At 46.8% G+C, this 13,273-nt stretch overlaps 1 protein-coding gene across 3 annotated transcripts in view; it reads left to right on the top strand.

Annotated features, from left to right (window-relative positions):
• The window catches only part of COL14A1 (collagen type XIV alpha 1 chain), a 228,547-nt gene extending 217,585 nt beyond the window's left edge, over positions 1-10,962 (top strand). For 2 of the 3 annotated variants that reach the window (XM_055431577.2, XM_055431576.2), the window contains exons 46-48: positions 6,614-6,691; positions 8,369-8,524; positions 10,119-10,962. In XM_055431577.2, the coding sequence (XP_055287552.2) occupies positions 6,614-6,691; positions 8,369-8,524; positions 10,119-10,198 (314 nt within the window). In that variant the 3' untranslated portion in view covers positions 10,199-10,962. Of the gene's footprint in view, positions 1-6,613; positions 6,692-8,368; positions 8,525-9,316; positions 9,885-10,118 lie in introns of those variants that run through there. The other variant, XM_055431578.2, reaches the window with a different exon arrangement.
• The last annotated feature ends 2,311 nt before the right edge of the window (positions 10,963-13,273 follow it).

Genomic DNA, 13,273 nt, shown 5'->3' with positions numbered 1-13,273 from the left:
TCAGCCAGTGGCAGGCAGTGAGGAGAGCTGAGGGTCTGACAAGGAGAGAAGTCAGGCTGTTCTCCCCTCGCCCCCCGGCCTCCCCGGCCACCCCAGCTGTGGCCAAGCCCCCGTGTGGCCCCCCTGGACCGCTGTCTCTCTCTCTTTCGAGATCCTTCCAGAAGGCCTCGGCGCTGGCCCCGGGCACGGCAGGCACACCCTTCCTTCTCCTCGCCCCTGCGTGCCTGGCGGTCCTAATTGCTCCCTGACGCTGCTGGGCCATGGGCTGCCTCGTCGTCTCTGTTTGGCTTCTAAGCCCTTCTCTCGCCCACGTAACCAGATCTCTGCACCAAATTCCCTCTTCCTGAAAGATCTACATTGGTCCCTGGCTGGACCCTGAATTACAGAGGCATGCTACGTGGCCAGTTGTCTAAGGGAAAAGGCTGTAGAGAGAGATGGACTCTCAGCAACGGTTTGCACAGATTGTTTACATTTAAAATCAATTTGAGGACCTGCCTGGAGGTCCAGCAGTTAAGATTCTGTGCTTCTGCTGCATGGGGCACAGGTTCAATACCTGGTCAGGGAACAAAGATCCCACAAACCTTGCCTTGGAGCTCAAAAACAAACACAAAAATATTTATTTTCTAGTCTTGGCCAGTGAAGCACAAAACTTGGAGCTCTTCATGCTGGTACTAATCCTACAACCCAAACGTAAAATTAGCAGAGCCTGGAAAAGGACATAAAACACTTGTTGGATTGAGTCCAATTAATCTACCATCTTGTAATGAGGTATTTGTTCCAGTACCTTATACCTAGCAGGCATTCAAGCATACATTGAATGAAAAATGAACTCTACTTGGAATGTACTGCCAGCCATTTCCCAGGCAACAGACAATATAATAACACAGCTGAAGCCTTGCCTCACATTTTCTGTGGCTTCTTGGTAGAATTACAATGAAAGCATTACCCAGGCCTTGCATATCTGCCTGGGCATAGATTCTGAGAGTTGCTCGGAATAGCTGGGACAAAGAGGAAATGAATGACTGCTTCAAGGAGTGCCTGAGAGCTTGCTGTGCTCAGGGCACCAGAGAAACGAGTACACTCTCCCCACTTGGAGGTCAACAGGCCGAAGAAAACAGGAAACTGATAACCAAAGGCCAGACCCTGGGCAAGTCATCAGTGTGAATAAGATAAATCTTCTGAAAACCAGCCCCAGGTCTTGCTCAGAGCAGAAGGCAAGTGTGCAAACAGGGGAAATAAGCTGAGGAGATGTGATAACCACAGAACTGATTTCTGAGTGTGGAGCTGGAGAAAATGTGCAGCTGGATTGGACAGGCAGCTCAGGGAGCCATGACCGCAGCAAGCAAGACAAGTGCGGCCTTGCAGTCTAGCTTAGGGTAGAGCGGCGGGGAATGCTGTAGTTAGTTCTGTGTATAGGCTTCGGCATCAACCTTCCTGTGTTCAAATTGTGGCTCTTACTAGTTAAGGGCAAGTCCCCTAACCTGTCTGAATCACAGCCCACTTTTCGGGTTAAGAGTAGCACCCGCCATCGTGGTTCCTGTGAAGACAAAGTGAGTTTATGCGTGACAAGCGTTTAGATTCAAACCCTGGGGAGGCTGTGTATTGGCACAGGCGGTACCACATGTCAGGCTTGTCGGAGTCCACAGTCATACCTTGTGTTTCATCCATCCATCCCTTTGTGTGGCAGATATTTCCTGAGTGCCTGATCTGTGTCTGGTACTAGGAATACAAGGATGAACTAAACCAAGCAGGTCTCTGCCTTCACACATCCATAGAGGAAAACACTGGAGGGACCTCCCTGGTGCTCCAGTGGCTAAGACTCTGCCCCCCCAGAGCAGGGGGCCCAGGTTCCATCCCTGGTCAGGGAACAGATCCCACATGCCACAGCTGAGACCCGGTGCAGACAAATGAATATGTATTCTTTAGCAAAGAAAATATTGGAGGGTTGGTTCTAGGTTAGTGGTAAGGCAGACTCAGGTAGCCCTGATGTGGTTTCTAATGAGATTTTTAAAGTATATTATTTAGTTTATTTGGCTGTATCAGGTCTGAGATGCAGCTTGTGGGATCTAGTTCCCTGATATCGAACTCGGGCCTCCTGCAGTGGGAGCATGGAGTCTTAGCCACTGGACCGCCAGGGAGATCCCCCAATGAGACCTCCAGGGAAGCCTGCATTGAACATGGGGTCTTAGCCACTGGACCGCCAGGGACATCTCCCAATGAGACTCTTAAAGAAAGAGTATGACAAATGTGCCCTCCAGGGCGGGGTGTTGAGGATGACGGGAGCCAGGGGAGGGGGATGGGGGCCTCTCTCCGCTGTCTCCTTAGTACTGCTTGTGAACATGACTGCTCTAAAGGAGTGAAGTCTATTTTTAAAGCTTTAAAGTTTTTTTTTTTTTAAGTTTTAAAGATTTTCTTTTAAAAAGAAAGAAATACGAGAATAAGATCTTAAAATTTTTAATGAGAGCAAGATCTAAGACAGTAGATCATAAAATTCTCATTAATAAAAGGAAAAAAGAATGAATAAGTAATAGAAAAGACTCTATTCAAATGCTTTTGGTAACTCCACAAAAAACTGAGGATGTTTTCATCTTAGTTTAAATCATATTTTTGGAAAGTTAGGTCTTCATTTCTATCAACTATGTTCATTTTTTTAAAAAACGACAAAAACTCCAATTTAATTGGACTCCATGATATTCATTTCTACACGACGCTAGTAGTTGATATGGCCACATAAGGAACTTGTTAGGAAAAAACAGTTTTCACAAAAGTCATGCATGAGAAAGTAAAAGCAGGCTTCCAGCCTAAGAAATTCTGTTTGTTGATCCTTCAAAGGTCACGCCTGCTTTTAACCATCAGCGGCGTGATGGTGCAGACATGCAATCATCCCGTTATTCTTCCAGTGTTTACCGGACCACCTACTATGTGAGAGCTTGAATCTGATGCTGGAGCAATGAATAAGGCACGATCCCTGCAGTCAGCAGGCTCCTGGTCCCAGGCCGGATGAACGTAAAAACAAACAGTGCGATGGGATCAGTGCCAAGGGAGGCGCAGATGATATGGAAGCAGATCATTCATTCGTGTGCTCGTTAAGTAAATATCTGTTAGTTATGTACTATTTGGAAGGCACCATAAATCTGTGAAGCATTCCATATTTACAAGGCTTCCCTGGTGACTCAGTTGGTAAAGAATCTGCCTGCAATGCAGGAGACCCAGGTTCGATTCCTGGGTTGGGAAGATCTCCTGGAAAAGGAAATGGCAACCCACTCCAGTATTCTTGCCCAGGAAAATCCCATGGACAGTCTGTGGGGTCACAAAGAGACACGATTTCACAATAAACCATCACCACCTGGCAGTGCTGGGGACATGGCCATGAATGAAATAGACGATCCTTGCCCTTTGGATTTCTTGTACTTCTGCCTGTTACGGCCGCAGAGAAGGTGTGAGTTGAGTCTTGAAGAGTGAGAAGTATCTGTGGAGACGGTCGAGGTAGGAAGGGGATTTCAGGAGGGAGTAAGCTGTGGCCTCAGGCGTCCTCGTGTCTTCGTGGACAGGGTGCTGGCGCTTAGCTCTGCAGACCCCCTCTCGGTACCAAGTGGCCCCACTTTGGACACTCACCGGAGAGACGCATGAGGGAGCCCTTGTCACGGGCGGTGGCTGCAGGCAGTCCCTCAGTCTATAGCCTTCAGTGCCGTCTCAGGAACAGTTGCTGGTTGACAATTTGGAACGCTTGAGTTCCTTTCTTTTGATTACAGCCTACAAGGCTTATCAAAGACACCTAGGGACTCCCTGTGGTCAGTGGTTGAGACTGCACTTCCTAAGGCAGGGGGTGCACGTTCGACCCCTGCTTGGGGAGCTGAAATCCTGTATGCCTCGTGGAGGAAAGGACAGAACGTAAAACAGAAGTGATACTGTAACACATTTGATAAAGACTTTAAAAATGATCCACATCAAAAAAACTCCTTTCAAAAAAAGTATTTCCCGTTCTCTTTTTAGAGATCTGAGTTCTCTGAACTTAGCCTTCAATCTCAGTCCTTACTTAGGTACTTAAATAATGATGTTTAACATGGCTTTTTCATTCCCCCAAAAAAGATTTGTAACCAAGTTCAGCTTCATGAGTATTCCGTCAGTCTGAGAAACACAAGTGAAGACATAGGCAAATATTAACATATAAGGTATTAGCCTGTGTGTAGTTGGAACATTTCATAACCTCAAGGATAATGAAATCTGAAGTTCTCTGTTAATATGTAACTATATCCTTACAGTTTTCTTCCTTTTTTTTTTTTCCCTTTTAAGGCATCTGGTGGTTTAGTTACTGAGTCATGTCTGACTCCTGTGAGTCCATGGACTGTAGCCCTTCAGGCTCTTGTGTCAATGGGATTTCCCAGGCAAGGATACTGGAATGGGTTGCCATTTCCTTCTCCAGGGGATCTTCCTGACCCAGGAATTGAACCCAGGTCTCCTGCACTGTAGGCAGACACTTTACCAGCTGGGCCACCAGGGAGGCCCTAAGGCATCTTGAGGGGCTGGAACGTTCTTGTGAGGACCTGCTCTTACCTTGAGTTGTACTGTGGGTAATATCAAATGCCACTTGTTTTTTTCTACGTAAGCAGAAGATTTAAGCAGCCAGACTCTCTGCTCCACAGTGGGCCCGCCTCCTGCTTCCTTTGTGAATAAGGACACGGTCCGTCAGGAAGCCGTGGTCAGGGCTTTCTTTGCAGGGGCTCTTTCCTGAATGTCCCCTTCGGCCAAATCTCCTACGTCTTCCTCTTCTGCGGGGTCCCCGAGGAGCCGTCTCCTTAGTGTTGATCCATGGGTGCCATAAGGTCACGGGAGGCCTGAGTCACCAAGCCATTAGTCATGCAGCCTGCCATTAGTCATCGGGGTCCTTTCTCGAGTTCTGATTCTTTAAAAGTGAGTGAGTCCCTGCGGGGAAAGAGGCTCCAATTCTCACAGAAGAGGCGGTTTCTGCTGAATTCCCCAATGCGTGTTAGGGCACAGCTGTCAAGCGAGGAAGCATCTCCCTCTAATTAAAAATAGTACCCACTCCAGCTAGTACCCAGTTAGCCAAGCTAGTAGCTACAAATGACAACCAGTAGACTCAGGATGGTTTTCTGAACAACTGGATTTAACAGTGGAGTGTTAAGTGTTGATTCATGTAAGTTATGTGCTTTTTCGACTCAGATGCGACTGCAATTTTACTTCTGAGAAATCACTCTCTTCCTGTCCGCTCCTGGAAGAATGAGGCTGAGCAGGAGGTCGCGCTCAGCGGCCAGCGCCCCACCCTCTCCTTGCAGCACTGGTCTCTGGTGAGCTCAGAGAGTGCCACCGAGGCCGCGTGCAGCACACACGCATGTTAGGGCAGCCTGCCGGCGGGTGGAGCAGCCCTGAGGACCGATGACAAGGAGGAAGGGCTTTTCTAAAAGGTGACACGCCTACCTTGACCCCAGAAAGTGGTCACCAGGAACACAGCGGATATCAAAGGACAATCTATCTGTGCAGTGTAGAAAAAGCTGCTATTCCCAGAGCAAATACTGCATCAATACCTTTCTTTCTGGAAGTTACAAACCAAGGTGTCAAAAGTGATTATTTTCTAGGATTGGAGTCATTGTTTTTTGGGTCTTCTAATTTGTCTACAGTAAATATGCCTTGCACGTAGAAGGGAAAAAAAGTTACTTGTGATTTTAAATGCTTTAGACCAGTCACGTGCCGGCTGCCTGTCGATCTGATTGTTTTCCCTTCTGTTTGTTCCCACCTCGGCTTTTCTTTGCAATTGCAAAGAGGTATAGTTCCTCATCCTATTAATTCAAAGTATTGTTGTACGTATGAAAACAGACACTAAGGACTTTCTGCTCTGCAAGCCACGCAACCTGGACCCCGCTCTGCCACAGCTGCCTGTGCTGGGTGGGCCTCAGTGTGGCCTTGTCACCTGTCCAGCACTCTTGTGTTAGGACCTGTTGGGATAATGAGGTGTCAGCATGTATGTTTCTTTGTTTTTGTGCCCATGAAAATGTATAGTTTGTTAATAGCACCATAAATTACTTGGAAGAAGAGGTTTGTTCAGTGGAAAAGAAACATGATAGGTTTAGATTTTTATGGAGCTGAATCAGCCAAATCAAACACAGGCTTTCCCCGAACCTTCCAAGGTTTTAATGGAAACTCACGCTCTTTAGAGCTTTGCTGCCTAATTATAATTCATGCCTTTTGCAGATACATTACAGGGCGGACCCAAAGGAAAATGTTAGACAAGTCCACTGGTTATTTCTATTGTGCTCCTTGTGGAGTGCCAGCCGCATCCGCCCGATGGCCCATGTATGCAAAACGCCAGCCAGATCCCAGCGGGTTGGGCCACCTCAGCAGAGGGAAGACGGTAAACTTGCAGTTACAAACACAGATGACACGCTCAGACAGAGCCAGCCTTCTGTATGTGGGTGTGCAAAAGGCACCAGTGTAGGATTCAGTTTAAAAAGTCCCGTGGTGACATAACCCCAAATCAACCCTCATCTCTGTCCTCACCAGAGAGATCCTTGTGAAACCCAGGAAAAACAGAACGACCCAGATTTCATTAAGGAGAATTTTCTTTTCCTTTTTTTTTTTTAAAAAAAAAAAAAACTAGGTTTAACTGGTGTGAAGGGAGAGAAAGGAAATCCAGGCATTGGAACTCAAGGTCCCAGAGGGCCCCCTGGGCCAGCAGGTAAGTCTTCCTACCCAACGGCAACTGCAGGATGGAAACCCCAAGCCTTCATATTCCCTTGACATTGCAGGCGAGGCAGGTGGCCATGTTATATCCTTATAGCCAACTGGAATGGCTGTGTTTCCCTATTATATCCGTGTGGCCGACTGGAGCGGCCGTGTTTCCCTATTATGTCCGTGTGGCCGACTGGAGCGGCCGTGTTTCCCATTCCTTTCACGGGAAGGCCAGTGTGGTAGTAATGAGTCTCCCATACACCAGCTCCAGAGGTACAGCATGTTCTGGGATTTATTGTTTGCAGAGTCAGGCTGGGGCTAGCTCTGCTGCACTAATGAATCAATACCAAATGCTTCGTGGACTGACACGTACCCAAAGTTTGATGTGGGTAGGCTGACTTTCCCCTCATTTTAGAGCAAAGGGCCTTGAGGAGAGAGATCAGCTTCCTGAATGGAGGATGACAGATATCCTTTCCGGTTATATTCTGTTGGCAACTGAACTGCATGGGAGGCTCAAAATCTAGGGGGCCACATGGCTGTGTGATGAGCACTCACAGTTTCTGCCACCATGGCCATCTCACTTCACGGGGCTTGTGCAAGCTTTGAGTTTTGTGAATTTTACTCTATGCTTTTAGGATGGTCTCCAGATGACCATACTTGTTTATTAGAATTATAAGTTTTCAATGCTTAAGCATATTGAATCTGATGACTTACTGGTTTTTCTTGCCAACCTATTGATGATTTTGGAAAATACTTTTTGTGGGAGAGATTCCTAATGCAATAGGTCTGCTTTGATCATAGATACTCCTGTTATTAGAGGTTGTATAAGGAACTGTTCTAGAGCATGCCTTATACAGAATGAATGCTTGGTGAATGTTAACTGAATGGAACTGAATTCACCAGAGATTTGCAACCCTTTTAAAATACTGCGTGATACGTGTTCCTGATTTTCATTTTGGTTCTAGTCAAAGAGATTCATTTCTAGTTGAAAAAGGCCTTTGAAACACTGTTGAAATCCAGGTCTAGAACAAAACAAACACATGAGCCAGAAAAAGTCCAGTCTGACATCTTCTTAAATTCACAACAATTTTAATCGGCCTTTCACTTTCATTGGGTGTTAAGTTCTCAGTTGACACAAGCTGGCCTAAAGGAATTTTGGATTCATAGATTGGGTCCCACTTCAGAATGTTCGTTTTTCTCCTGCAGTATAATTTCTTTCAGACTTAGAATAATTTATCTCAATCGTCTGGGGCCATAACCCACTGCCAGGTTGAGGTCAGGGCTGTCCCTGTGTGTGGAAATGTGTGTGTGTGCCCGTGCCCTCACACTGGATCCGTGGGAGCCTGCATGGGAAATAGAGGCTCCATAAAGATCACGAGGTTGGTGGTGGTCTGCTCCTTTCCCTTAATATTCAAGAGGTGAGGGAAAAGAATGCAGTTTGCTTTCCAGTTTCCTGAGCTGATTGAAAGCACTGGCCTCCAGGAGAATGTGTGGCTGCCGTGTGATCCTCTGTCCAGGAAATCTAGTTCAGGAATAGAACTCATTGAGTAGAAAGAGGCGGACCACCTGAGTTGTCAAAACGTGTAAGATGGCTTCTTATAAGAGTTAGTTTACTTCTTGGTGGTCTGAAGCCCACCCTGTGATGATCAGAGACCAACTGTTTTTATTGGTGGACACTCCTTAGGGCCTTCTGGGGAAAGTCGACCTGGAAGCCCGGGGCCCCCCGGCTCCCCTGGACCAAGGGGCCCACCAGGTCACCTGGGGATCCCTGGACCACAGGGTCCGTCTGGCCAGCCTGGATACTGCGACCCTTCCTCGTGTTCTGCCTACGGCGTGGGAGGTAAGTGTCAGCCCTTCGTGGGCTTTGAGCACATCTTACTGTCTTAGTACCATAATGGGGCGGGGGGAACCTCTGAAAAGCAGACCTGTTTTGAGCAGGAAGCAGAGCTGGAATTGCTTACTACCTTTGAAATTATCCAGAGGCCTCTTCTGTGAAGTGCAAATTAATATAGAGGTTACCTTTAAAGGGGAGATTTAAAATAATGCCACATCTAAGTCTTCCCTGCTTCCAGATGGCCTTTGACCTCATATGTCATCCTTGAGGAACACATCTGAAAATTCTTTGGGGCCTCACCTTCTGTGTTACTTCTGTGGTATGGCCATGATGTCCTATTAAATTTTACTCTTGTTTTGGGGACACCTCAAACCTAGCACTTCCCCATAATTAGGAGAGACCTGGAGATTCTGTTGGGTGACATCCTTCCCACCATATGCATTTTAAATGACCAGGGATTATTTTAAGAAGCAGAAGTGGCCACACTGTCCTTGCTCCTTATTAACTACTGGACTGAGATCCTGAAAAAATTGTGCTTCCTAAAAACATCTGTGGTCTCCATGCTAGAGGGTTGTTTAACGGGACATTTTCTAACATAGTCACTCTTGGAAGCATCAGGAGAGAGGTTCAGAGATTGCTTTGGGGCAATAAACCTATTAGCCCATGAACTGAAATTTTCTGCTTCAGAAGAAGTTTAACCTTATTTCCCAGAGGGACTGGTCAGAGTTTTGCTGATGTGTTTTTCTCTGTTCGTCTCTTCCCTCCCCATTCTCTCAAACTTCCCTGTCTCTCATTAAGATTTGATCCCTTACAATGATTACCAGCACTGACGTGGAGCTCTTCCACTCTGGCTTCATTGGCCTGGGCAGTTGGCTGCAGACACAGAGCTGTCCTGCTGACCACGTCCACCCAGCCCTGCCCCCGACTGCGGGCACTCCTCTCCCCTGCCCCCTGCTTCCCCACCGCCGACCCTCTCCCCGCTGCCCTCCCTGCTCCAAACACTTACCCACAATAAGACTGGAACTTACCCAAGTCACGTGTCAGTTGTCATAAAAACTGACTGCTCCGTATCAGCCTGGGTGAAGGTATAAGTTTGGCTGCCAAGCGTTATCCCAGACCTCCCCAGGTGGAGCCCAGGAGGAGCCACTGCAAGGTGCCTTCTCCTCGTCCCGTCTCACACACATCACTGGGCGTCTTTTCTTCTGACCCCCCTGCAGTCTGTTTCTCCTCTGATCACCCCCCTCTGCCTCCTGTCCCCTGGTGTTGGACTTCTAACATGAGGTTGGTTTTTAAAATTTATTTTTCTTTTGTCACTCTGCTGATATTCGGGTTTTCTTTTGTAAATAAAACATGTTATATTTAAGCAGTTTGGCTAACCATTCCTGTGGTGTACCTGACCCTTCTTTTACTAACCATCTGAAACCTCCTGGAAAAGGTGCGCACCGCCCAGCGGATGCAGGGCACTCTCACTTTATACCCAAGCAGGATATCTCTGTACTTTAGAGACCAAACCTGTGCCTCTGCGGATCCAAAGGAGGGGAGGACATCAATTTGTGGCTCCTGGGTTCTATCAAGCCCCCACCCCACTCTCCCCCTCTAGCTCCCCATCCTGACCAGCCAGAGTTCACCCCTGTCCAGGATGAGCTGGAGGCCATGGAACTGTGGGGCTCTGGGATCTGACAGTCTCGGTGGAGCTCCGAGGCCCGACCGCAAAAGCGCGAAAGGCGACTGACCCGGGAGGGACGTCACCATGTGGTTTGTATGCTTCCTTTGGGGGCTTGTTGCATCAGCCTGCGTCTCCTGTTTGGACACCGTTAATGTTATTGTTATATTAACAGAAAAGTGTGTTAAAAAGAAACTCCTCAATCTGTGCACCACAGGACTGATTCCTGCTCGTTGCTTTAATGGTGTCCTCAGAGAAAGATTGGCCCTAACGTTGAATTCTGGAACCTTTTCTGTGTCAGGTGACCACAAGTCCTAAAAGTGCAACAAGACAGAAATGACTGTATTTGAGGGAAACGGGGGCCCAGAATAGGAATTCAAAGGGATTCAAAGATGATGTCATTTATCCTTAACCCCTCTAGGAATGGCCTTGGTGAAAAGAGAAAAAGGGACATGATTGGAGAAACTACCTCTTGCTTAATTAATTGATCTAACTCTGAGATCACTTGGTGACCAGCTTCACTGGTAACCAAGAATATGGCCTTTCTGAATCTGGCGATTGTGACACTAGATTCGGTTCTTACCAGTGGCTTTTGACATGTAACATAATGACTTCCCACTGACTCTGATACAAAGAGTTCCAATTTTGATGAACAGTTGATCCAGCAGTATGTTCCAGAGCTTGCCCTCCTGAACCACATGGATTACTTTGTACATGCAGATATGTTTTTGCAAAACTATTTCCAACCTTTTTTTAATAAGCAAATAAAATTTTAAAACAATGTATGTATGTTGATTCTTTTTATTTTATTCCATTTCTATATGTTACCTTAAACTTGTGTAGTCTTGGCTGAGGTTAAACCAGAAAAACGACAGCTGCCTTCCTTTCGACGCCCATTCAAGCTTTCATTCATTCAGAGTGTGAATGAATGAAAAAAATGCTTTAACATAAAAAAGCAGTTGTCTCGAGCCTAAGCGACTGGCAGAATTCTGTTATTCATTTATAACCCAGCAGACAGCAGTGACTGAAAATGTGAGACTGATGCTAAATAAATGTCTGCCTGAAGAACTTATCTTTTGGGCTGAAGAAAACCTTTAAAACTCTAGGAAACAAAGAGGAGACGAGGTTGAATCTAATGGATTCTAATTCTAAACTATAATTTGCCTTTTGCTCATAAGAGAAAACATTTGTTGTTTAGTAGCTAACTCTTTGTGACCCCGTGGACTGAAGCCTGCCAGGCTCCTCTGTCCATGGGATTTCCATGCAAGAATCCTGGAGTGGGTTGCCATTTCCTTTTCCAGGGGATCTTCCCAGACCAGGGATTGACCCCAGGTCTCCTACATTAGCAGGTGGCTTCTTTACCACTGAGTCACCAGGGAAACCCCTGCTTGAAAAAGGTTTGGGTTCTATTAGTTGTTTGTTGAAAATAGAAATTTGTGTGTTACTACTGTGACACTGGAAAAGACTCTGATGCTGGGAGGGATTGGGGGCGGGAGGAGACGGGGATGACAGAGAATGAGACGGCTGGATGGCGTCACCGACTCTGTGGACGTGAGTTTGAGTGTACTCCGGGAGTTGGTGATGGACAGGGAGGCCTGGCGTGCTGTGGTTCATGGGGTCGCGGAGAGTCGGACACGACTGAGTGACTGAACTGACTGACTGACTGTGACACTGTGTCTCTCAGGAGACTCGGAGTTTGGTATCAACGGTGAAGGGTCGACCGCCAGCCGCTCTGTCCATTCGTAAACTGAATGTCTGTTCCTTTTTCTCTGTCGCATCTGGAAACATAATTGCCAAAAGTCGGGACAGGGTCTTTTATCACCAGAAGCTGTATTCTTCCTGAAGCAGCAGCATCTCTTGAACTTCTCTGAAGTTCACACAGCTTGGTTTAAGGCCTTTTCATCTAAAATATTCGAACAAAAAGGCCTACATGTTGCCTTTGGGGATCCAAGTAATATTTGCATTGGTGCCTGTGCAGGAGATGAAAGCAGACGGTGAGCAGGCGACCAGCGGTGGCTCCGTTACTTACGCACCCGCTTCCACACACGGAAAGCAGGGCTAGCGGGAAGGGGAGCAGGCACACGGTCGGACGGCCTGCCCCAGAAACCCTGAGGGAACTCCTGCAGGAGTGGGCTGTGTCATCAGTCACCTCATTCCTTTGTGTCTCAGATTTCCTGGTCTTAAACAGCGGAGTAGAGAGAGGGATATTCTATATGCTCTGACGCTGCTGCTGCTGCTGCTGCTGCGTCACTTCAGTCGTGTCCGACTCTGTGTGACCCCATAGACGGCAGCCCACCAGGCTCCCCCGTCCCTGGGATTCTCCAGGCAAGAACACTGGAGTGGGTTGCCATTTCCTTCTCCAATGTGTGAAAGTGAAAAGTGAAAGTAAAGTCGCTCAGTCGTGTCCGACCCATAGCGACCCCACAGACTGCAGCCTACCAGGCTCCTCCATCTATGGGGTTTTCTAGGCAAGAGCACTCGAGTGGCTTGCCATTGCCTTCTCCGGCTCTGACGCTAGGCCCTTGGAAATGCACGGACTGCTGTGTCACTCAGGAGACGCTCAACGTTTGATGTGAATGGCGAAGGACCAACCACTAGAGGTTCTAGTCCGTTCATCTCATTCTTGAATTCTGCAAATAAACTTGGCTCTGGCTTTACTTGGTGATCTAAATTTGTTTATTTAAGTTACGGGAGCATTTCATTAGTTTGGAATTTGTCATCAGTTGGAACCTCTTCATGAGATTTTTATTGAGTGACATTGTTCATAATAAAAGGTATAATTCAAGCTCAAGATTTTTATGTTTACAATACTTTGCCTTATAATAAAAGCTGATTCTGAAGTGCATTTTTATTGAGTTACCTATTTTGGCAGGAATATACTGATATATGAACTTACTTTATATCATTTCTGAAAGTAATCATTTCATAAAAGGACATTGCTCTTCAGAATTTTAATCACTTTGGTTAGAAACTCCTGATTTCTAGAATACCAGACTTGGGACAGAGTGATTGAAGAGTTCAGCTTAGGAGATAATTGAGTGCGAGTTGAAGCAATCTGAGTGTATGAGCGCTCAGTCGTATCCGATGCTTCG

The sequence above is a fragment of the Moschus berezovskii genome, chromosome 16 (assembly GCF_049115385.1).
Source record: "Moschus berezovskii isolate FMDL1 chromosome 16, NW_MosBer_1.0, whole genome shotgun sequence".
Taxonomy (NCBI): domain Eukaryota; kingdom Metazoa; phylum Chordata; class Mammalia; order Artiodactyla; family Moschidae; genus Moschus; species Moschus berezovskii.
Note: the sequence above shows the minus strand (reverse complement) of the source record. Positions and strands in the feature narration are given on the sequence as shown.